This window comes from Tenrec ecaudatus, chromosome 15 (assembly GCF_050624435.1).
Source record: "Tenrec ecaudatus isolate mTenEca1 chromosome 15, mTenEca1.hap1, whole genome shotgun sequence".
Classification (NCBI taxonomy): domain Eukaryota; kingdom Metazoa; phylum Chordata; class Mammalia; order Afrosoricida; family Tenrecidae; genus Tenrec; species Tenrec ecaudatus.
This window is the reverse complement of record NC_134544.1, coordinates 26002494-26026721: the sequence shown is the minus strand read 5'-3', so window position 1 is coordinate 26026721 and position 24228 is coordinate 26002494. Positions and strand designations below refer to the sequence as shown.

Below are 24228 nucleotides of genomic sequence, written 5' to 3'. Positions count from 1 at the left end.
ACTTAGTTCCGATTGACTTTGTACTTCGTACTTGGATCCTAATAGCTTCATGGACGTTCTGTAGGAAGGTTAAACGGGTGGCGTGTAGCAGGTTGATCTCGATGCCGGCAATAATCTGCACAGGACAACCTTGTTTGTGTAGTTCTTTACCATTTACCAGGTATTTTCATACATAAAATCTTGGAGCCTCACAAGCGCTTCGGGGACAAGGAACAGCAGGTCTTCAGTGTACAGCTAAGACAAGGCTGAGTGCTTAAGTGCTTTGCAGCCCAGCCCAGCCCAGCAACAATAAGTTTAATTGGTAGGAATTCTTTCTACAGCGCTGGGCAGGATGCAGAGCTCAGCCTCGGGATGAGAGGGCATAGCAAAAGGGCAGATGGGGCAGTCATCCGACCACGGGGCACAGACAAGACCCAGGGTCTGAAAGCTGAGGGCCACCGTGGACCAGGAGCAGGGCACAACAAAGTCCAGGCAAACGGGCCCTGAGGACTAGGATCCTAGGCAGGGGGTCGCCAACACGGATCGGGGGACGCAGGTAGGGCCCTCAGTACACCTGTATTTCCAGTCAAGAGCAAGGTGGCAGTTAACACCTAACTTTGGTACTCCCATTCTAAAGGAGGGGCGGGCAGAGGGCACCAGGGCACAGAAAACAAGGAAAAATAACCGAAACCAAACCAACAGCATTACATCAACCACTGACGTGAAATAAAGACCCGGTGTGAAGACCCACTTAAGGCTGCCATTTACTGTGAAGGGGCTTTCCTTGGTAATCGGTACTCCGTCCACTTCCGATTTTTTTTAAGTGGTTCCTTTCGGGATTTAAATTCCATTTCCTGAATGGCTGGTTCAGCGTTTGAGCCATAAGATAATGTCTTCTCTTCTAATAATCTCTCTTAATAATTCTCTCATTTTGTGTTATTTTCCCCCCTCTCCTATGCTTCTTCTTTCAATTGCAGTTCGGTAAAATACTCCTTCTCATTTACTGCTAAGAATTTACGTAGCCTGAAACAAACAAGAGAGAAAGCCGTTAGACTGTCGCCCTGGTCCCCGACGCAGTCCTGAGGGGGCGCGGGGGGGGGGCAGCTCCAGGATTTTGGCGTCCCTGGGGCGCCCGGGGTGGCTGGTGTGGGGCGGAGCCACCCCCCCTGGGGCAAAGCAGAGCCAGGACTAATGCCTTCCACCTAGTGCTTGGCTAGGGAGCCGAGTGAACTTGGGGTCGAGTGCTCGCATCCCGGAAGGTGGTGTCGGTTTTGGAGGCAGCACCCGGACGTCCCTGTGTCGCCCTGGGCGTGGCTGGGAGCTGAACTTCGGTTCAACCTGTTTCTTGCTCTTCCAAGTGGCCGCCTTCCCTTGGGCGGCCCAGGACAAACGTCACAGGCAGGCGCTCAGGCCACACCCCGGGCAGGGCAGCGCAGGGCAGGGCAGGGCAGGGCAGCGGAGGCCAGGGGCCTGAGCCCGGCCGGACTCCCGGCAGGTCCCGCGGGCGCCCCCTGGCGGGCGCCCCGGAAGGCACAAGGGCCCAGGGAGGAGGCGCCCTCGCAGCCGCAGCCGCAGCCAATCCGGGAGGCGGGAGGAGCGACTGCCCCGAGGTCCTTCCCCAAGTCCGAGGGTCAGCAGAGAATGGGGCTTGGGCCTCGCCGCCAGACCCCGGCTCTCAGAGGCGGTCACCAACACCCGCTCAGAGAAAGCACTAAGTATATAAATCAGGACGGGGACAACAAAACGCGGTTTTAAATGATTTAAAAATAGAACAGCTAGAGACAGAAACGGTTTAAACGATTCCCAATCCCTGTTGTTCCCCAGCAAGGTTCACATCATCCTTCTGAATTTCCTGAATTCAAAATCTTCACCACTCAATTCCATGAGAAAGTTGAAAATCCATTCGTTGGAGTTACATCCCGATGCCTTTAATGAAGGGGCCTGGGTAAGGCGGCTCTCTTCTCCCAGTATTGAGTGCAGTCTACCTCGGGCCAGGTCCTCAATATTCCATCAACGGCGTGACAGGGGCAGAGACCAACCAGCAGGTTTTTCGGGGTGGGTGGGCTTGGCAGAAAATCAGTACTCGCTGGCCCCACCATGAAGCCTGTGGTCTTCACGTTCGAATTTGCAGCAACGGAGTTTGATCCAGTGGTCCGCAGGTGAGCAGTGTGACCCTGGGGTGCGGATGCATGGCAGGTGGGTGGCTTGGGCACAAGTCACCAGAACTCCTTTCCCTACATGCTTCCAGCCAGGACTGGCCACAAGACAGTGGCAGGTGGGTGGGAGCGCCACAGCGGTGTACTGTTTTTAGCCCCAGAGGGCTGCAGGCACTAGGCATGGCTGCCGTTCACACAGGTGGTCATGCATCCGCTGGCTCACCTTGGTGCCTCGGAGCAGCAGCCAGGCCTGCAGCTGCTCCATCAGTCCTGGGTCTTGCTTCCGCTGCTCCACTTCCAGGGCCAGTTGCACGGCTAGGTCTGTGATGAAGGGCACCAGGTGCTTCTGCAGGACAGTCGGATCATCGAAGCTGGGGGTGGTGGAAGGCCGCCACGGGCTCCAGGCCATCCTCGGGGGCTCCAGCTCCAGCCCGGGGCCTCCATCTCCTGCCTGGGAACTCCAGTATGTTCTTGCTTGCCCACACTTTATATCCATCTTCCCTTCCCAACTCCCTGCCCGGCAGGCTTCGAGCTGCAGCACTAGACTCGGAGACCACAGCCTTTCTACCCGTTTCCATAACTGCCTATGGTCAATACGTTGCCTGTGGTCAACCCTATATGAAGTCCCTTAGAATACATGGGTTCTGCCTTTTCGGTTGCACCGTGAATGACACATGGTGACCAGACTTGTAGCTCTTAGGTCAGGACCCATCAAGAGATTGTAATTTAGAACAGAGATGTCAAGGTTACCTGAATGCCAGTGCTGGGGTCAGATCCTTAGGTGAGCAAAGCAGTATCAGATTAAGCAGTCTAGAGCTGGGCTGAACTAGGTTAGTTGGGCAGGGGCAGGAGCAGAGGGTGGCAAGAACTGGGCCGTGTGAATGCAACCTAGGAAATGCTGGTCCCCACTGCATGAGTCAGGGCACAGCCTGGACGCAGAATCATACACAGCATTCCTCTGGGCACCAGCACCATAAAGTTGGCTGAGTAACAAGGGCAGGCCTTGGCTTTTTAGGAATGAAGCAATTAAGTGAGACAAGGCAGTGCCAAGACAGGCCGTAGGGCAAGGACTCAAAGCAGAAAAGCCAGCCTTCCAGTAAACATGTAAGCTGTGAACAGAAACCAAACTTGAAGGTCTTAGGGGAACAGTGGGCAAGTGATTGGGACACAGGGTCCACAGGATGCAAGTCTTGGCTCTGAAGACTACTGAGAGTCAGGAGGGGGGAAGAGGGGACAGCAAACCAGGCAGCAGCCAGTAAGGATGGTTGCCCTTCAGGGTCAGAGGACTGCTGTCTACCACCACCAGATGAGGAAGGCCCCCACCTCTGGTCACACAGCTGCTCCGACAAGGTGACCACAGTCTTGCCATCCCACCCAAACCCTGAGAGGAGCGGAAGGCAGTGCAAGGGCTCATCACACACAGTGGGTGACAGTGCCGGGCACACTGGAATGATCGAGGGGCGCTATACCTCACCCTAGACAAGACTAGAGAATGAAAGTTTGTCCTCACTGGGGGTGCTGAGTTTTTGCTTTCCCTGAGTTTTTGCTTTTCCTTGAGGTGGGTGAACAGCTTTGGACCAAATCTGTTTGGGCCTCCCTGTGACTTTCCCGGTGCTTTCAAGGTCACTGAGGACTTCCGTTGCTGTCCTACTATGAGACCAATACTGTACTGGGGATGGGATCACAATGGAGCAGAGTTGCTGACAACCAGGTATCAACAGCTTGGGTGTGAGTAGAGGCTCTACCATCATTAGCTGTTAGACACTGAACACGTGATTCTCTGTCAGCTGTCATCTGTAAAACTGGGCAAAATCAAAGACCTCCTAGAAGACTCTTTTGCAGATGAACCAAATTGGGACCAGAGGTGGAACAGACCCAAAGGCGGAGTCCACCAAAGTCATTCTTTCCTGGCTGACATTTTCAGCTGCCAGCTCCCTAAGGAAACAATTGTGTGACATGACCCAGTTGGCTCCAGAAGTCTTATCAAATCCTCCAACTGGCTACCGGGTCTGAACAGTTTTGTGGAGGCTTGGACTCTGTCACCTTCCCCAACCCCTAGGTACATACCTTGTGAGCAGACTCGGCTCTAGAGGAAGCGAACACCTTCTGTCCCACCTACCCACCACCACCACTTCCTTCGTCCACAAGGCCGAGCCCTGCCCCTCTAGTTTACTGGCAGGGCTCCCCCATTCCCACTGACTCCCCCATAAACTCTGGAAGCCACCCTCTGGCCTAGCACCTCACCAGATGTTTCTTGGCTCATAAAGGCAGTCAGAAAAGGTACCTCTCAGCCCTAGTCCGCAGAGGCCTCTAGTCTACTGCTTTCTAGCTTCAGACTTTTAAACTGCTGGGCCTGGAGACGGGGGTGGGTCTGCAAACTGAATGAGGGTTACTATACGCAAAATGGAGCCACACAAACCCCGTCCTTCTGCTAGGGCTCCTTGCTCGCTCTGCTTTCTGTTCTGCAGCCAATGTAGGATACACCACCACCACCTCCACTGGTATGTGCAGTACATATCATGCATAGGCAGTGTGTCTGTCCCACACTAGATGACAAGCTCCCTGTGAGTGGGAATCTTATGTCCTATAAAGGTTGCACCTAACAGGGTTGACCACCGTCACTGCTGGGTCCACGGGGAGGCGGGGAGAGGAGGGCTGTACAAACTAGTTTATGGGCTCTCAAAGGAAGCCACCTGCACAAGCCGACCGTCCATGCTGATTTGAGTCGAAGGTGTAGGGCAGGGCCTGTGAGCAGCCTGTAGGAGGCACCACCCCCGACAGGCCCAGCTGGCAGGTCCCAGGCTGCCTGTCCAGCTTGGGACCTAGTGCTTCTGCCCATCCCACCTCTTGGCCTTGTACTTTTCCTGTGACAGCTCCCCCACCCACTCCCACCACCACCAAGGGGCATCTCACCCAAAGACACTGACTCCAGTAAAAATGTGAGAGGCCCGAGCCCTGGGCGTGTTCTTATGGCTGGGGCTCGAGCTTGCCGAACCTTCCTTTTTCTTTCCGATCTCATAGCAGGGCACCAAGTCCTCCCACCCCTCCCACCTGGAGTCTCTTAGGCTGGGCCCCAGGAGAAGGTTCTAGGATTCTGGAGAGCCCCCTCAATGTTCATGACCAGCCTGAGGGGCCCCTACCGCCCACTGTACCCTGCTATATCTGAGCCAGGGCCCATGTCTGGCGGGCACCCACCCCACCCCACCCCTCACTGTGCGGAGCACACCTTGGCAACCAGACCGCTGTATCCCGGAAGCGGCTTCCACCCAGGCTGAAAATCTCCGTGATCTGGGGAAGAATTAGCAGCATGGGTCAGTGAGGCTGGTGTGGGGCTCGGGCAGGACTAGGGCAAGGTGGGGGCTCCCCAGCACTGACCACGGGCGTGCCAGCCCCTCCTGCCTCCTCCTCTATGGCCGAGTCGGAGGCAGAGTCATTCCGGCTCTCTTCCCTGTCTTCTTCCGGGTCACGTGGCTCCTGCTTGACCCGCTGCAGGATTGGGTCTCCTGTCTAGGAAAGTGGGAAACGGATGGAGTCAGATGGGCAGGGCTGGCTCATAGTCGCCGTCAGCCAACCGTCCACATGCCCACTGATCCCGCCGCCATCACCGTGCAGCAGACAGGCCAGCTCTCTGCCTATACACCGCCCTCATTACCATTCCTCAAAGATCTCCATTGCTCTCAGCAGGCAGCAAAGCGGGCAAGGCTAGTTGTCTGGGAAGGGGGGGGGGGGCGTCTGTCAGACAGGTGGGAGAGTTCTGCAGCGGGGCTCCACTCAATCCCCACTCCACCCAGCTCCCATTAGTACGTTCACCCACCACCCACACTGACCCCCCACCTTGCTGGGACAGCCAGGCCGAAGGACAGGTGAAATCAGAACAGCGGGGCCCGAAGTCCAGTCGTCTTGGGCATCTACCTTTTCCTGCTTCACCTGTGGCGAGACCACAATCAACTTAGGCAGAGCCCAGGACCCGTCCCCTCACCCCCAGGCACTGTGGGGGGCGGGGGGGAAGGCTGTGCAGTTGCCTTGGCCCCAGCTACATGACAAAAGGCAGCATGGGGTCCTGAAAGGCAGGGTAAGGTGATGGAAGTGCTCACCTGCAAGGGGGCTTCCGTGGAAGAGGCAGGGCCAGGCACTGGCACAGGGCTGCCTGCGCCCTCCCGCAGGAACACAAGGTCTGTGCCAGGTGGGGGCAGCACAAAGCTACCGCCTGCCTCCTGCTTCACTGGTGCCTGGGCCTGGCCTGGGCAGGACATGGCCATGGTCAAGGGGGACTTCAGAGTGGGCCCTAGCCGGGGCCGGCGGGCAGAGACTGGCTTTCTGCGACGACGGCAGGGTGGGAGCAGCTCGGCTCCTTCCTCGGGGCCTGCGCAGACACTGGGCAGCAGTCGCTTCTGCATGCAAAGATAGGGTACTGTGGCAACCTGGTCACACCTATGCTGCCCAGCACAAGGTCTCAAGTGAACCCCATTAATTTCAGTGCAGCCTCAGCTTACCTACAAGTCTGCTAGTCTCTGCCAGCGTCACCTAGCGCCCACATGCCCCAGCACTTGATCTGTGGGCCTGCAGCCACACTTTACCTGCCCAGCCCCCTCCCCGCAGCAGCAGGCTACCCAACCCCCAGGCACAGAAGATCCAGCCCTCCTCCTGCCCAGCAGCCCCCGCTGGTTCCACCCACCATGGCAAACTGCAGGCACTGGCGCCAACGGCACTTCTGGCGCTTCTGGTTGCTGCCTCCGAATTTGGGTTTGTCACAGCAGAAGTCGCAGCGGCCACAATCTGTCCGCCTCAAGCAGGCTGTACAGGACCCACACTTGCGGTTCTGCCGCCGGTTCGTGTAAGGCTGCTGGAGGGGGAAGTGGAGCCGTCAGTAGGCCTCGCAGAGAACACACTCAGTACCTGGTGATAGGCCTGCTCCCAGGGTCTCCCACGAAACCTCTGGAAGAGCAATCAATCCAGCCTGCGCCCGCAGCCCAGTCACAGCAGCACTCCAGCAGGGTTCTAGCCGGGCCAGGCTAGCCACCACCAGAACTGCATCTGCTCCGCCAGTCTCCCTGAACGCCCCTGCGACTCTGCTGCCCCTCTGGGCTCCCACCACTGTGCCTGCTCAGCCAAGAGCCCCATCCCAGTGTCGGCTGCTCCCGCAGTCGCCCAGTCTGCACTGGCACATCAGTCCTTGGCACTCTCCCTGCCTGCTGTCCCAGGTCAGTGCCCCACTCAGCTCACTCCACACAGGCCCTTGCACTATGCCTTGGTGCCCCCTGGTTGAGTTTCTTTGGGGTTAACGAGTCCCCTGGACGAGCCTAGGCTTAGCGGGTCTGGGTGGGGCAGGGCCACTCACTAGCTCGTCCTCGTCTACACAGTAATAGATGAACTCAGCAGGTGACGAGGGGGCCAGGGCTCTGGGGTGCTGCAGAGGCAAATGGGGTGGGGTCAGGGTTGTACTGAGTAAGGTTCCTGTCAGGTCTTTCCCCTGCCCCTCAGAGGCTCACCAGCTCTATGGCCTGCAGGAGGGGTGGCGGTGGCAATGGCTGGGTTTGGGGGCGCCGCCGGGCTGCTGCTATCTTGGGATCACGGCCTCCTTTGCGACGAGCAAGCTTGCCCTGAAAGAGAACCAGAGAGAGTGATTTGGGCTTGGTGGTGGGGATTACACAAAGTATGCACGGGGCACAGTGGCAGAGGGTGGAACAAGGGTGGACACTCACAGTAGGGGGAGCCACAGCCAAGGGAGCCCGTCGCTGACCTCGCTGATGGTGGCGCCGGAGGCGGTGAGCAAGGTGCTGGCAGAAAGGGGCGGTAGGTAGGGCCGGGAGGTGAGCATGGGGTGGGAGAGAAAGGAGACATGAGGTGGGCAAGACCAGAGAGGGAGGCAGCAGTACCAGCACCAGCACCAGCTTTACCTGTGGACTAAGCTCCCACCTGGCCCGCCCCGCTGGCTCACTCACCCGCAGGCAGCGCCGCTGGACACACCGCCACTGGCGCCGGAGCCCTGGGCGGGGTGGGCGGAGGCAGACTTGGCAGCGGCCACAGTCTTCTCGGGTCTGACAGCCCCGGCACACTCCACACCCTCGGCTCTGTGGGTTGGGCCGCAGGCGTGAGGGCCAGGAGCACGAGGGCAGGGGCCCAGGCGGGGGTCGAAGGACCAGGGCTGAGATGGGCACCGGCCAGCCTTAGGTCCACCCTACCAGCCTGTGCCCAACTCACCTTTTCCACAATCCGGAGGCAGCGTCTCTGCTCACATTTGCAGAACAGCCCAGAGGCCACTTCGTGGGGCAACTGGAGGAGGCAGGTGGAGCAGGTCCCGCAGTCCTCGGTCACCTGGCAGGCCGTGCACTCCCCACAGCCCACACGCTGCCAGCACAGGGGTAGGGATGAGATCATGGATCCAGGCAGAGTGCCAAGGAGCCCTGCTCATACAGGACATCTGCTGACCCCACTTTAGCCTCCACCAGCGTGCCTGCAGCGCCAACCACCCCTCCACGCCCCGTCCCCCCACCAATTAGCCTCCTCGCTCCATTTACTCATTCCTAACTGGATGCCACCACTTCATCTGCTGACACACCGCCACCTGCTCTGCTGGCCCAGAGCTTGTTCCCTAATAAAGGGACCCCCTCTGTGGACCCATCATCCCATTTTGCTCCCCCCACCACATGCCAGTGAGGAGGGGTTGTGCTTACTTTAAACATTCTCTGCTCTCGGTTGAAGGCGATTCTCCGAGCTGCAGGGAGGAGGAAGGGCAGAGAGTAGACAGGGAACATCAAACACCTGACCTCACCCACCGCCGTGGCATCAAAACCCCCACACCCTGCCTCGGGCTGTACTTCAGACTAGCCCCTCAACCTCCAAGGACAGAAGTGCAGCCCCCGTTGCCTGACACTGGCCTGCAGCAGCTCCTGTCCTCCTGGGCACTGCTCACCTCGACAGTCCTTGCACAGTGTTTTGAGCCGCTGCCTCCTGGTAACATCTACTGAGAAGCGGATGCCACAGTTCTCGCAGCACCTGGAACAAGAAAAGTGGGCCTGGGGCCTGGAATGGGTCCCAGTCCACTCCCCTCCCCCTTGGCTCGCCCCAGGCTGACACTCACCCAGGTGCAGGGAGTGACGCTGGGGCTGCATCAGTGTCAGTGTGCGTCTTGGTCTTGGTCTCTTCCCGAGGGGTCTCCTTGGTAGCCTCAGCCCTATCGGGCACCAAGGGACACGGCTGAGCTTTGACTGGCCTCACAGGCTTCTTCCGCTTTCTGCCAGGAGCAGCCAGAGCCTGGGCCTGGAAAGGAGGGAAGACAGATTGTAGGTTAGCGAGTGGGAGGGGAGGTAGCCGGCACAGCCCCTCCTGCCTACACACTTCGCATCATGGCAGTACCTTGGGGTTCAGATAGCATAGGACCCCTCGCTTGAAGTCGAAGAGGGTGAGATCACATGCGGGGCCCAGGTAACGAGTCAGCTCAACTTTGCTCCGGATCCGGTCTCCTGTGGGGCTGGGGTTGGACCAGAGAGGGTTACCACCCAAAGTGACCCACCACCACTCCACCCAGACAACGTTCCACAAGGGTTGGAGCACAGGCCTGCAGAGCTGGCTGGATACAGGAGGCATCCTGGGGCCCAGCTCTCAATAATCCCGAGTAGTCGGAACATGGAATGTGAACACAAGTACCAGTATCTACAGAGGAATAAGCAGGTTCTGGACGTGAATACACGGGCGAGCAGCCCCCCCGTAGTGCAGTCAAGCTCCCACTGGCTGCACGGGTGACCACCCGTTCTCTGACATCCTTATCACAGTGCTGTGTGCCACGTTATCACCTGCCCTATACGTCCATGTGCAGATGCTCAGTGTCTCTGGAACGGGGGTGCTCCCTGGGAGGAAGCGAAGGCACTGTGGGAAAGACATGCCGAGTCACACAAACACATTCCAAGCACTTGCCTGGGATGGTATGATAAAGGAAACAGTGGGGGGAAAACCATCCACGGGGAGGAATACTGAATTCAGAAGTCAACTTCAGTGTGGAACGGCTTCTAAATCACCAGAGAGAGGAACTGACAGATCAGGATTTCAGAGATTTTGGAGGAGGAAATGGTGAAGAATGTGATATGGAAGATGAAGGAGAAAAGTTTTTTTAAATTACAGTAAAAGAATTGGGGTTTTTTTAAATAGTCAAACAGACTCAAACACTGACTGCTTTACTTATGTGAATAAGCAGATTATGGAAGCAGGAAGCGGTTAGTGTGAGACAGTGATACCTTGGTTGTTGAACTCAAGTTTGTTCCAAATTTGGGTTCAAAATACCAAAAAATTCTAGAACTGAACACATTTTCCCCCATAAGAAATGGAAAAGCAAATTGGTTCTGAGCCTCAACAATTACACTTACAAATTCATTTTTCCAGGACTTTCAGTCACTGTGGAGGCTTTTGGCCTTCCGGCACAGACCACTGACTCAGATACACGCTCTCCATGGAGCTGTTTCTGCTTTATCCCAACTAACAGTAACTTCTCTTTTTAAAATCATTTTATTAGAAGTTCTTACAGATAGTATAACAACTTTTCAACTTCTTAGGTGGTTTGGGTTTTGTGTTGTGGTTAACAATTTCACACCTTTTGGTACATTAGCTGCTTTAATAGCCGCCCCCCCCCCTAATACATTAATGTCAACTTAGCCATGTAGCGTTCAATCACCAGATCAGCAGGCAAGCAGTGGCTTGAATAACATTTCGCGGTGCCTTCTTTAACTCTGCTGCGGTTCAGTTTTTCTCATAGCTGTACTGGTGGTATCACTTTCTTTGGGCCACACTTGATATTTGATGCAAATCAAGTACGACCAATGTTTCAGTACATGAACACAAGCATCTATCTGTCGCCTGAGCGAGAGCGACGCTGAGACTGAAGCATCCCCTGTGTCCACTGCAAAGCGAGACGCGTGCCTCAAGCTCAGCCTCCACAGGTGTTTTCACCCTCGGCCCGCACAGGTGTTTTCAAGTTGGCTTTTCGGTTAAACTATCAAACAACGTTAGGAACACCACGTAGATTTTTTTTTTTTAACGTTGCTGTTCCAGGAGTAGAGTTAAGAGCTGGGAGCCGTTCAACAACCTAGGTATCACTGGATAAGAAGAAAGGACTGTGCAGAGAACTCTTAATAACTTTCTGACTAGAAAGGCCATCCCCATGCCCCAGGGTAATTCGCATGGCCCAGACCCTTCCACAAGTGGTTATGACTGCAACTGGGAAAATGTCAAGATCAACCAACTCTCCGGCAGTGTCAGGAGAGACTTCTGTGTACTCTGATGTACACACTGAAATCCTCCTGTCAATTCGGATGTAATGCTTCCAACCCCAAAGACGGATTAAGATGGATTTACAAAAATAGTGATAATAAAAGGCAATGACATGAGGGGAAAGAAAGGAATCTGCCTTATGTCAGCACGGGCTTCAGAAGTCAGAACAGACCCCATTGGTACAAGACACGATACGAAAAGGTGTGACATGTAAATAAACAGGAACACAGACTTAAATAACACATTGATATGGGAACAGTGCAGTACTTGTAATGGACAATATCATGTCTGTGAGCCTTTGGATTGTGTGCAGGCTCTCCTTCCAGACAGGGAAGGCACAGATGCTGCGTACGATGGAAGATGGGTCGCCCTACACTGAGGCTTCTTCTGTAGCACACCCGCTGCACATGCAGGGGCCATTTAGCCTACTCTGTGGGAGCCAGCATGAGGAGAACCAGCACAGAAATGACATGATTCTGGAACTGCTATTGTTGCAAAAAGGAGATTATCTATGTCAGACGCAGGACTCCCATCTTCTAAGAGCATTCACAAAACTGCTCTTCGCCCACCTGTTGTCTTATCCCTAAGGGCGAAATCTCAATGCCTCCTCTTTGGGAGAGCAGTCTATCCCTGGGAAGATGAGAGCCTCTAAGCAGAGGACTGGGTCTGGAATCTCTCTGATAAGGTTAGATACCAGGCCTTCCTCTAGCCCACCTTCTCCTTCCCCTTCCTTATCACGGAAACCGCTCATTCAAGACAGTACTTATGTGCATCAGATGGCACCGGGCCAACCATCAGGCTACTTCAGTCCACGCCCAGACCACCCATCTGTCAGTTTGTTACACTGTGGTCCTTTGTGTGTTCTAGCATCAGCCACTCGTGTTTTCAAATACCAGCCGTGCCACACAAGGTGGTCAGGTGATTTACTTCCAAGTATTTCCATTCTACTCAAACTCCAATGTCATCGAGTCCATTCTGATTTGCAGAAACCTAGAGGGCAGAGCAGAATCAGCCCGTGGGTCTTTACAGGAGAAGAAAGCTTCACCTTCCTTTCGCGGCCCAGCTGGTGGTTTCAAACTGCTGACCTGTGGGTAGCAGTCCACTATGGAAACCCACTACGGCATCAGGGCTCCCTGTGAAAAAGTCATTAGTCAAGGAGATTCCATTTGCCAATCACAACAGATGGCGAGCTAACAGCTAGGCCTCCTGGGTCAGAGGCACTCACAGTACACAGTGGTAGACTAGTCACCAGGAAGACCGGGCCCAAAGAGGCCACATTCTATTCGGTTGCACGTGGCTGGCATCACCATGTGTCAGTCAACGCTGCGGCAGCCAGCGAGAGCTGGGCAGGGAAGGAAGTCCCTTGTTTGCAGCCTGGAAGAGTGGTGCTTGCAAAGCACCAACCCTGGAGCTGTGGAGTAAGAGTCGCTGGCCTTAGGGAAACCAGTGCCCACCTGTGAGATCAATCATTCCCTGTCTGTTCTCTATGTGCTCTATGCATTAATCTAGCCAGTGCCTGTGTCAAGTCACATCATTTTTTTGGTGAGCGTGGCAGTTGGCTCAACATGTCCGTGGTCCTTGACAGTCACATTTCAGTCTACTATCTTTGGAAGCTGTGTTACTGTTCGTTGCCATCGAGTCCAGTTCAACTCATAGCAGCGCCACGTGTGCAGAGCAATGCTAGCCTCTGCACAGGTTTCGAGGCTGGGGCTTGTGGGAGAAGCAGGACGCCAGGCCCACTTTTTCTGGTGACTAAAACTATCAACGTTTTGCTCATAGTGAAGTATTTACCCATCTGTGTGGGCTTATGTGCCATGACCTTGTAAGACAGAGAACTGCCTCACAGGGTTTCCTAGGCCATAATCCTCACATGAGAAAACTGTCACCTCTTTTTCTCCCAGAGAGCAACCGCTAGGTTTGAACCACTAACCTTTTGGTGGCAGAGGAAGGGCTTAATCATTGTACCTCAAGAATACTTAAGTATGTGACTAAACGAGCAACTAAATATAAATGAGGGCTTAGCTATAAATAAACATAAAAGCAAGTAAAAGAAAACCTTATATAGAAATAGAAGTATTAATAAATACTGCACACCATATTTGTAATCTTACCACATTCCTCTATAAAACTCATAACTTAGAGACAAAAAGATTCAAAAAGACTACATATACTTTATTTTCCATATCGCTCATACATCCTAAAATACACACACAATAAATACACACCTTTTTACATGCCTGATTTTAAGCCCACCCCACTGCTCACCAGGCTCCGTTCCGTCTCAGCCTCTGCCCACAACCCACCCACAGTACCTCTGGTAGTAAGTGTCTGAGCGTCCACAGGTAGCCCCTGACTTGCGAAAGACCTCTCGCCGCTTCCAGCCAGGGCCCAGGGCTGGGCAGTCCAGCCATTCCTCAGCCATGGGGGCCACGGGCACCGACAGTGGCCTGTGAGACAATGGGGAATTGGAGTGACTGAGGCACTAGAAGGAGGTGTTATGCCCTGGGCCACACACAGCCCCAATGTTCTTGAAAACCACTCAGGACCTGCCGCAGGCAACCCTGCCATGAGCCTGACCCCGCTCCCACCCTGTCCGTCTTGAATCCAGGAGCTCCCTGTCGATTCTCATTCCTGACCTGTTAGCTTCCCTTACTCCTCTCGTCATCGTTGACCAAAGACGGCCATTCCTGTAAGCATGGCTTCCTAGTCTCAACATGAGAGGCCAGTGTTTTTCTCCACTGGCAACCAACTTTTCCATCTTTCCCCTCACTGCTTCTCACACCTCCGAATTCCTGACCCAGGAAACACTCCTTGGCGTTGCCCTAAGGATCCCATTCCTTCCCTTTGTCAGTTGGAGTCCTCCAGCAGTCCAATCCTCCAAACCAGCAGGCCGTGCACAGCCCACTGAAGCCCCGCTCCCCTCCTGCTGGCACCAAGTCCCCTCACTGTTCTGACCATCTCTTCCTCTTTGCCCACTTCTGAGCCCTCAATTTTTGTTCTTTGTTGTTTCAAGTCTCCCGCTGTTCCCTCTGCCTGTTGTCCTCACATTCTGCAACCTGTGTGACAGCTTTTACTTCCCCAGTGCCCCTAATTCCTCCATATCCTCACCCTGAACATCCACGGCCCCCATTCCTCCCCTTCTGCGGCCCAAGAGGCCCTCCACCCCACTATTTTCCCTCTCAGTGTCTGACCCAGTTTCCCCCCAATCTCCATTGCAAAAATAAATCACTCGACTCTTCTCCCACCTACCCATCTTCCATTCCTCCCCTTCTCAGCCTGAGAGACTGACTACTCTCTTCAGCATTCTGTCCTCACCTAGAAATGTCATGTGCGTCAGCGCCTGACCCCCCCGCCCCGTTCCTCCTCGTCCTCCAGACAAGCAACCCACTCTTCCTTTCCAAACATGTCAACACCCCCATTTCTCTCCGTCGTTGGCCTCAAGGTCCCTCATTCTCCGCTTCAGCATTCTGAACGCCCCATTCTTCTCGCTCCTCGGCTAAGATCACGACACTCCTGCCTGCCAGGGTTCCAAGCCCCGTCCGTCCCTCACCGTCCTCGTCCTGAACGGCCCTAGTCCTGCCTCTGAGCATCCCGACGCCGCCATTCCTTCATCTTCGGTCTGAGCTGAGGGCCCTTCGTTCTCCCCCGTCAGCTCTGGAGTCCCAGTTCCTCTCCAGTCCCCGCCTGGACGCGCCCCACTTCCATTCCCAGGGCAGTCTCACCTGTTCCGCGACGGGCCGATAGCTTCCGCCGCTCTAAAAACGCGGACCCATGACTTGTGGCCCGCCTGCCCCCTTTGCCTTGTCCTACTCTTCCTCCTCCGCAGTCTCCCCTCCGAAGCGGGAGCTGTCGCCGCCGCCGCCGCCGCCGCCGCAGCCGTTCGTTACTTCCGGAACCGGAAATCCGCTGCCTGCCCTCTTGGGCACCGCCCCTGCCGGGGCGCCTGCGCATTAATGCTCCGGCCGGGGTGCCCTTAGTGGGAAAACTCCCGCGCCTGCGTGTCTAGGCTCCACCATTGCGCGCGCAGGTCGAGAACAAGTTGCGCCTGCGCCCCGACGAGGAAGCGCTGCGCGCTCAGCCTAAGGGAATTACTGGGCACCTGCGCAGTCTGAGCTCAAACTAAGGGGGGGCGTGGGCAAGTGGGGTTACGCCTGCGCAATCCAGGGCCAAGGCGTGGGGGCGGGCATAAGCAAACACTGGATGCGCTTGCGTACCTTCCTTTTCAGGAGGCTTTGCCAGACCTGTTAGAGCCTCCGCTCTCAGCTCCCTTCGTCCGGCTCCCGCAGACATGGGGCGGAGGGCAGTGTCAGGGCCTAAGCTGGTGTCCCTCTGGCCACCTGCCCCAGAGCCTTTGTGTCCTGTACTCCACTTCCAGGCTTCAGTAGCAGAAGCCAAGGCAGCTGGGAAAGGGGTGGTGTGGGGCAGCAGGTAATAGCGGGAAGAGCAGGGTCACTGTGCAGGGAAGCATCCACCCCGTGGTGGTGGGGCTGAGTATTCCCGACAACTCCTGGGGCAGGGCTGGGGTTCGGAGCCCCGATGGAACGTGCTTCATGCACCTGCTGCAAGAACGAAAAGGAGGCCTGTGTCCCTTACAAGATACCTGTGGTCTGGAGACTCTTACTCCCACACGGAGCACATGCCAACTATATGCCCCGTCCTCAACCGAGAGGCTGGGTGCCATGTGGAGTCACATGTTCACAGCACAGATGTGAAACCAGAAACCCACTGCCTGGAGGCCAACTACATCCTCCCAAGTGCATCTTCCCAGGTGGCTCACAGCACAGGTGTTGCCAGAAAGACAAGTGGGGCAGTCATCCAAAATTGTCTGTTTTTCTCCAAATTTTATTAACAAAACCCAAGGAGGGAGGAGGTAACCCCTTACTCTACAGTCCCACCCAGGCGCAGAGGACAGAGAGACCAGGGGATAGACAGGGACAAGGAAATTCTGAGACCCTCCAATGGTGGCCCAATGATAGCTGGCCACAGGGCACAGGAAACGTGAGGAACCCTCCAACGGCTGAGTGGAGGAGGAATGCAGGTGTGAGGGGCCTGGGCAGGTGTGGCTCAGCGGTCAGCACTGGAACGCAGGTCGGTAGTGAGTGGGTCGTGCTGAATCGTCTGGTGCAGCATCAAGGCCAGCAGCCCTGCTCGGTTTGTCATGGCTGTGCGGACATTACGCTCCTGCTCAAACAGCTCATCCAGCTTGTACCACTGTCCAGGAAATAGATGGATGGGGTCGTGAGTGGGAGCGCTGGAGCCCAGCCTGCCCACTGCCATAGCCACGCCCCAAGTCGAGACCCACCACGCGCACTCGCTCCAGGTCCACTTCAGCACGACGCAGCTTCTCCCAGCAGTAATGGCGATTGCACTGCCGCTTGGGCAGGCGGCAGAAGTCACCGGTGAGCTCAAACACATCTCGGACCAGCGGGCACCCACATACCTCATCGGCTGGCACCTGCAGGAAGGCCAGGGGGTGGAGGGTGGCGAGGCTGCATGAACGGTGGGAAGGGGAGTAGTGAAGGAGGTCCAGAGAGGGAAGTGATGAAGGGAGGCCAGCAGGCAGTGGAGGAAAATGGAGGGGAAAGGGACAAGGAGAAATGCAGGTGGAGACAGGAAGGGCTGGAAGACCATCACCAGAGGGCAAGACCAGAACTGGTTCAGTGGGGCAGCGGGAGGGACTGTGAAGTCGAGCAGGGAGAAGGTGAGTGGGACTGGAGAAGGGAAAATGGAGGGGAGGGTGGTCTGAGAAGGGGAAGAGGTAAAGGTTAGGGGCAGGGAGCACCGAGACAGGAAAATGGAGACATGTGCATGAATGGAGGGTGTTCAGGCAGGAAATGGGAAGGAAAGAACAAATGGGGCCAGCGAGGCAGGGAAGAGGGAAGGACAAGGGCAACTGAGAGGAAACCTTACTTTGGGGTCCCGTGAGTGTTCTGGACAGAGCACTTGTAGCCGTTTACAGTACGTCTTGCTCTGAGGATTGTAGACATCACAGAAGAGCCGAGTAGCCCTGGGAGGTTGGAGGAAAGAGAACACGGAGGGAGTGGGGTTCGGGAGGCAGTTCCACCCAATCTGCACATACCCCCCACCTCCACTCACATTCCACCACTGACGCCACTTCACCCTCCTCCTCTGACCCCATGTGTTACCCACACTCACCCCTCAATGCGTGTGGGGTACATGGACCCAAAGGACGTCTGGCTCTCATACTGGAGGGACAAGCACAAAAGGAAAGGCCTGGTTGTGTCTGTGTGCCCTCTCACCAGGTGACAAATCTGTCCCCTCGGGCCCCCCAGGTTCCCAGGACACCCACCCCTCAGACTGACACCCCAACCTTGGCATAGCAGCGTTCCATGTGGCGCAAGGCCACTCGCGGGTTAATGGGGTGCCCACAGGAGACACAGAAGATCTGCAGGTCAGTGTCATCACTGTCGCCCTCGTTGCTCTGTTCAGGTGAAAGGGACGATGAGGCCTGGTGGAAGCCGGGCCCAGCCCACCTGTCCAGCCGTGCTCACCTCCTCATCCTCGCGCACAGCCTGCTGCTTGGCCCGTAGGATGATGGCTTCCAGCTCATGGAACCTGCGTTCCATCTCCTGCAGGCGGGTGCGGGCGCTGTGCTGCTCCCTGCGGATGCGCTCCAGGAGCTTCTTACCATGCTCCTCAGCGATGCAGGGGCTCTGCTGCCACTGCTGGATCCGCTGGGGGAGGATCTCGTAGATGCGGCTGCAGAGAGCCAGGCAGCCAGGGAGTGTGGGCAAGGAAAGTGGCAAGTAACAAAATGAGAGTGCTGGGTGCTTCAATGGCACAACCGACGAGCACTGGCCAGGACAATGAACAGGAGACTGGGTGGTGGATGAATGGGCAGGCGGGCGTTTGGGCACACTAAGGGTGGGTAGGTCACTGACTGCAAGGCAAACAGATGACTCTGGCCGGGCCCCCTCCCTGTACCCCCTGAGCCCCTGAAATGACTCACTTGGCCGCCAGCTTCATGCCACAGTCATCTGAGCAGTACTTGGAGCCAGGCTGGGCAGGGCGCACACAGCCAGGCCCCAGGCACTGCGGCAGCGTCGCCGGGTCCTTGGCATCAGGCCGCTCAGGGTGTTTCCATTTGTCTTTGTGCTTCTGCTTTTGCCGATGCCTCTTGTATCGCTCCTCCTTCTGTGGTGCGGCAGGCGTGTCAGGGGGAGGCCCCCCAAGTCCCTGACCCCTGTCTCCCCTGACTCCAGCCCACCCCTCACCCATCACCTTCTTCTCTGACTTCTTCTCCCGGCGCTTGACATGCTTCACTTTTACGGCCCTCTTCCGCAGGGCCGGGTCCAGGAACGCTGACTCCTCCGTGTCACTCATCCAGGGCTGCCAGCGGACAGGCACTGCTCAGCAGTCCGCCACACTCTCCTTCCATCCACCCACCTCCCCTCTCTCTGCCCCGTCACGCCCACCCTGCCAGCAGGCTCACCAGGCCGTGATCATCAAAGGCTGCTGCACAGAAGTCCTGGTACAGGTCGGGGTCCATTGGAAGGTCCTCGTCTGAGAGGGGCTCCGGCGTGGCCATAGCTTCAGGCGGCTCCTTGACTGATGACACCATAGTCCCCTCATCCTCACGGAGGCGCCCCAGCTTCTGTGACGCTTGTGTCTGCTGTTGGGTGGGCAGTGGCCGGCGGGGCCGTGGCAGGGACTCTGAGGCCATCACCGGTGAGAGCTGCGGGGCAGAATCTCAGGACTGGCCCTGACCCCTCTGCCCACATGCCCCACCCCGCCCTGGGGGGCTGGACTCACCGAGGAAGGGAAGTACTTGTACGATTCCTGTGCCGGCAGGAGGAAGGCCCAGGTCAGCCCCAGGTGGATGGGGGCTGGCCCTGCCCTAACCCCCAGATTCCCCTGACCCCATTCCACCCACCCAAATATGTTCAGCCCTGCCCCACCTGCCTGACCACCTGAAAACACCTGGCCTTGCCCTGCCCACTCAAATGTATAGGGCCAAGGGGACCTCCTGCCAGCCCGAATACCAGGACAGGACAGGCTCCAATCCACCTGCTTGGGCATTACCCATCCCTAAACTTAGCCAACTTCTCCTGGACACAAAGCCTCCACCCATCTGGCCCAGCTGCGCCCATACTCACCCGGGCACGAAGCTGGCACTGGCGGAGCCGACACTTCTGCCGGATCTTGTTTGGACCCCCGAACTTCTTCATGTCCCGGCAGAAGTCGCAGTGGCCGCAGTCCTCAGTGCGCCGGCAGGCCTCGCACTCACCGCACATTCGGGCTGACCGCTTGATCTGCTGCTGCTGCTGCTGCTGCTGCTGGTGATGCTGGTGGGGTGGGGGTGGGAGCAAGAGCAGATCTCAGGAAGGCTGCTCACGGGCACACCTCACCCTCCTGACTACCAAAGTCACTCACCTGGCTGGATGTGGGCACCAAAGGCTGAGGGGAGGCTTTGTGGGGTGATGCAGAACCTCTAGCCAGGATGGCTGAGACCCCTGTCCCAGATCCTGCTCGGCGCTGCAGGTCTGGATCTGGGGCAGGCCGCTTGCGCCCTCCACCCTCGTCCCGGGGTTCACTGCTGTCTCGCTCACTGCCGTCCCGCTCCCGGGATTTCTTATGCCGGTAACGGATCTCCAGCTTGGGATCTTTCTCTGTGGAGTAGAGGGTGGAGCCAGGGAAGTTTGGCATGGCGGGGTGGGGGGGGCGAGGGATAAGTTTGTATGGGCATAGAACTCATGGTTCCTCTTCCTTCTCTTCTGCCCCATTCCCACACCCTCCTGTTCTGGGCCAGAGCTGGTCCCCCTGCCAGACACCCCCTTACCGGTGCTCACAACAAACCCAGTTGCAACTAACTACAGACCCATACACATTATTCCCCGTGGCCTCCCTCCCCCACCTCCTGGCCCCTCAGAGTCCCAGCTGCCTGCCCTGTCCATCCCACCGCCCTCACCTCGGCAGTCCCGACAGTACCACTCCCGGATGGCTTTGGCCATCTTCTCAGTGATCCGGATGCAGTCCCCATGGAACCACTCATTGCAGTTGTCACACCCGCTGCGGAGGAGGGGGCGTGTGGTGGAGATGGGCGGGTGAGGGCCCGGCCCACCTGCTAACCCTAACCCTAACCGAGCCGGGCAGCAGCGGCAAGCCCACCCGCCTGTCCCGGGCTCACATCATGAAGCAGTTGATGTCGGGCTTGCGGCAGATGCAGTAGATGGGCGCATTCTCCCCGTTCTCCGACCTGCTGTCCTCCCCGGCATCTGGTGGCTCTGGGTCAGAACCATCGCCTTCCTGTGGGACACGCCCCCCCATCGGGGCTCCTCAGAGAACGCCCCGCAGGGCACCACAGCCCCCCTCAGTCCACACCATGCTGGGTCCTCAGGTGGGCATCCCTCCCCACGGGGGGCGGGGGGCGGTACTGTGGCTCCACAGATCTCTCTGTTCGGACCCATCGTGAATTTCCACGGCAGCCCTGGAAAGCCCTCTTCCCTCTATGCCAGCCCTCCTCCCCCGTCACGCCTACTATTGACACCCCCTGGCTTGATCCACAGACACACCCCCAATAACGGCTCATCCCAAGCACCCCGCTATTGGTCATTGTTAGGTGCCACCCAGCGGGTTCCGACCCAAAGACCCTGCGGCGCCAACCCCGCCACTGCGGTTCCGCTGGAGCCCACTGCTGCGGCCACGGTGTCCGTCCGCGTCACGGAGGGTCTCGTCCCTCGTGGTCGCTGCCCCAGGCAGCGGTCCCTCGGACCGACGCTCCTCGAGCAGCGCACGACGCCGCGTTAACACGCCGCGGTGCTGGCCCGGTGCCCTCGAGTCGCCTCTGCCCCCAGCGACCCGACGCCCAGATGCGGCCGCTGGGTCGGCCCGTCAGGTCCAGGGACCCCCCGCCCCCCGTCTGTCACCGCCCCTCCGAGCGAGCAGGGCGACCTTCTGGGGGACCCGTGTCTCCTGACAACTTGTCCAAAGTAGTCCGCGCTCGCCCCGGAGCAGCACTCCGGCCGCACTTGACTCGCCGTCGACGGGCCGGCCCGCGGCTCCTCACAAACTTCCCCCATCCCGGCGCTCCACCAGCAGGGACCCCACGAACCTCCCTGCCGGTACCGACCCGCGGCGGACGCGCCTCAGGAACCCCACCTCAGACGCACGTCGTTCCGCCCCGAGAACCCCGCGGGGGATCGCTACAGACCCCGCCACCCCGGGCCCCGACCCCGCGACGGCTCTCCACAGACACCCGTGCGCCCGACGGCCCCGCCGCCCGGCCCCGCCGCCGCAACCCGCCCCGGGCCCCGCACTCACCATCGCTCCGCTCCCGGGCCAGCCCTTCGCGACCAGGCCAGCGCCACCAGAAGCTCCGCCAACCACTCGGCGACCCCGGCCGTTGCAAAGGCGCCTGCAGCCACTTCCGCTTCGGATGGCGCCAGTCGGGCACCGTACCGTGTTGCGCAAGCGCCGTACGGCGGCCCCGCGGCGCTCCGGGTTACAACCTCGCCGGGTTCCTCGGGGCCACCATCTTGACTGCCGAGTCCGTACGGCGGCCGAGTCCACACGTTCCGGTGACACATGGCAGCGCCCGGGCCTGCCGCCTTCCCGGTCGAGTTCGCACGCCGGCCGCCCGACGTCGACAAGTAATACGGCCACGGCTGTGCGAGGTCCCCCCGGAGACGCTGTCGCCTCGGAGCCGGGTTCAGTCAGGAGACCCAGGGCCACCGGTCGCGCCCGCCTCACGCAAGGGCGCCGCCATATTTGCGCGTTCCGTACGACGCTGCTGGAAGGGCTCCGGCCGAGCGGTTGCTTTGGCAACGTTATCCAGGGCACATCTTTCATTCATTCCTCCTCCAGTCAGTCGCTTTCCAGTCCGTCGGCCTGCACGGAGTGACGGCAGGCTCGGTGCCTGGTGTTCCAAAAGAACGACGTCTCCGACTTCGCGCCGCTCCGCCCGCCGCTGCTCCGACGAACCACTTTTGGTGACATGTCGAGATGCCTTCGCAACAGCCACGGAAAGGGCCGTACCCCGGGGGCGCGGGTCAGCGTGGCCACCCCCGGAGGACGTTGTAGCAGTTGGCTTCCAAAAGATGCGCATCCTCCCAACGCCCCTGGGCCAGTTCTACTGTGCAGAGTTGTAGGGTGACCACAATGAATGTTGTCCCTTTCTTAAGTGTGCGCCTTGGAGTGGCCCAGCCCATTCACCAACCCCAAATTGGAGAGAAAACCTTTTCCTAGAAGGTGACGTCAGCAGGGAATCTGACAGCAACACAAGCTGTCAGAGGAATCCCATGTGAAATTCAAATGCGTAGAGATGATGCTTTAAAAAAAATCATTTTATTGGCTGCTCTTACAGATACTATAACAATCCATAAATCAATGACATCAAGCGAACATGTACAGATGCTGCCACCGTCATTTTCAAAACCATTTTCTTTCTACTTGAGCCCTTCGACATCAGCTCCTCTTTACTCCCTCCCTCTCTCACCTTACCACCTTTATATAATATGGTCTAATAAGGTATATATTATTATGAGATTCACACTTCTGGGCAATCCCTGATTTTCCCAGATGTTTTACATGAGCTCTGGTTTCAGAATAATAGGGAATGCCATTGTTGACAATTAGCAACCAAGGACTCCTGGCCCCACTGTTGGACTGCTGGCGTTTCAAACCCATCAGCTGTGCCAGGGAGAACGTTTCCTCAGAAACCCTACGTAGGGTCACTGTGAATTGGGATCCACCGGTTGACAATGGAACAAGCAGACACAACAAGGTTCCTTACATCTTAGGACAATCTCAAGATGGCTCCGTTGACCAACAAGGTCACAGGAATTACTATTTGGAACGCTAAGGAACAAGTGAGGCAAATAAGAGGGGCATTTAGCACGCGGAAGCAACTTTCTTTAATGATTTTCAGATCTATCTTGATGGCTTTCTAGAAGATATGTGAATCCAATATATGGCCTTAATCAATACAGAAAGTCTTGAAATTCCAGAAAGATTGAGGCAGGAGACGGGAAAAGCAGAGTTGTGCTCCATTTGGAGTCAGACTCCACTGCCCTACAATGGTTTGGGTCTGGTTTTTCTCATCCTCAGGATCAATCACAGCCTTGATGGAAATAGACAACCCACTTCCCACCACCCTCAACAGCCAGAGTGCAGAGGTCCACTTTGACTTTCTGATTTTATAATATTTCTCAATATTCTCTCCTGTAAAGATAAGTTTTTATTTTTTTCATTTGTAGTCCTAAAGAATAAAACTATCATCTGATCAGAATTCTTATTGTTCTAGGAATGTACCCAACCCAAATGTCTTGAAAACAGCCATATAAACAGACAGACATATGTAAACCAGTGTCCATTGCCACGTTACTCACAACAGCCAAAATGTGGAAATTGTCCGGTCTTGGCACAACAGACTCCATTTTGAGTCCTGCACCTCCATCTTAGCTCTCAAGACTGACCCCTAACCGACCTCCCCTCCCCTGCTCAACCCCAAATTCCTGGAACCAGCTCCTCCCGGAGCCAGAATGTTTTCTGAAGATAGGTTCACTCCACTCTACCCGTCCCTGACATATAGATAAGATTAACGACCTTTTACCTTCTGAAGCACCTGTGTGCGCAGATCCTCCCCAGCTTTGATCCTCCCCAGCTGTGCCTGCCAGCAGTGGGCATAAAAACGCCGCCAGGATTTTTTCCAGGCGCATCTTCAATAGCTCAATACCCTGAGTTGCTGAACCCGCCTGCCAGCTTCTCCATAAAGCCTGCTTCTAAAACTCCGTTAATTGGGTCTTTGATTCTGTTTTTGTGTCCAAGTAAACCTTATAGAAATAACCTGCATGTTCAAGGAATGAATCAGTAA

The 24228-nt window shown here is 56.8% G+C and overlaps 2 protein-coding genes across 8 annotated transcripts; both read right to left on the bottom strand.

The window, feature by feature from the left end:
• Positions 1 to 144: 144 nt before the first annotated feature.
• On the bottom strand, positions 145 to 15312 carry MBD1 (methyl-CpG binding domain protein 1). Of its 7 annotated transcripts, XR_012780130.1 has the most exons (18): positions 15119 to 15312; positions 13709 to 13843; positions 9492 to 9606; positions 9217 to 9395; positions 9049 to 9131; positions 8810 to 8850; positions 8337 to 8483; positions 8078 to 8206; positions 7838 to 7912; positions 7625 to 7735; positions 7474 to 7542; positions 6811 to 6978; positions 6230 to 6526; positions 5970 to 6062; positions 5511 to 5642; positions 5362 to 5423; positions 2359 to 2586; positions 145 to 1002 (listed from the first exon to the last, which is right to left on the bottom strand). XR_012780130.1 is itself a non-coding variant. In XM_075533151.1 (17 exons), exons 2-17 carry the CDS (start codon positions 13816 to 13818, stop codon positions 933 to 935), a joined length of 1881 nt encoding a protein of 626 aa, XP_075389266.1. In that variant the 5' UTR covers positions 13819 to 13843; positions 15119 to 15312; the 3' UTR covers positions 145 to 932. The 7 variants fall into 7 exon arrangements, 6 of the variants coding, with proteins under 6 accessions (XP_075389266.1, XP_075389263.1, XP_075389265.1 ...); XM_075533151.1 differs by lacking the exon at positions 2359 to 2586; XM_075533148.1 differs by lacking the exon at positions 145 to 1002 and having other exon boundaries at positions 1724 to 2586.
• Positions 15313 to 16217: 905 nt separating this feature from the next.
• On the bottom strand, positions 16218 to 22147 carry CXXC1 (CXXC finger protein 1). The gene is made up of 15 exons (XM_075532907.1): positions 21678 to 22147; positions 20545 to 20663; positions 20326 to 20426; positions 19791 to 20026; positions 19514 to 19702; positions 19170 to 19196; positions 18850 to 19092; positions 18639 to 18746; positions 18367 to 18551; positions 17909 to 18116; positions 17728 to 17838; positions 17553 to 17602; positions 17307 to 17403; positions 16699 to 16851; positions 16218 to 16607 (listed from the first exon to the last, which is right to left on the bottom strand). The coding sequence occupies exons 1-15, from the start codon at positions 21678 to 21680 to the stop codon at positions 16461 to 16463; spliced, it is 1977 nt and encodes a 658-aa protein (XP_075389022.1). The 5' UTR covers positions 21681 to 22147; the 3' UTR covers positions 16218 to 16460.
• Positions 22148 to 24228: the final 2081 nt, after the last annotated feature.

Coding starts and splice junctions, on each gene's coding strand:
- CXXC1 (XM_075532907.1), bottom strand. Junction 20,427..20,544: donor GACATCAACTGCTTCATGAT/GTGAGCCCGGGA, acceptor CCTCCTCCGCAG/CGGGTGTGACAACTGCAATG. Junction 16,608..16,698: donor ACCTGGAGCGAGTGCGCGTG/GTGGGTCTCGAC, acceptor TTTCCTGGACAG/TGGTACAAGCTGGATGAGCT.
- MBD1 (XM_075533148.1), bottom strand. CDS start 13,818: ATGGCTGAGGAATGGCTGGACTGCCCAGCCCTGGGCCCTGGCTGGAAG. Junction 9,132..9,216: donor GCGTCACTCCCTGCACCTGG/GTGAGTGTCAGC, acceptor TTCTTGTTCCAG/GTGCTGCGAGAACTGTGGCA. Junction 5,424..5,510: donor GAGGGGCTGGCACGCCCGTG/GTCAGTGCTGGG, acceptor ATTCTTCCCCAG/ATCACGGAGATTTTCAGCCT.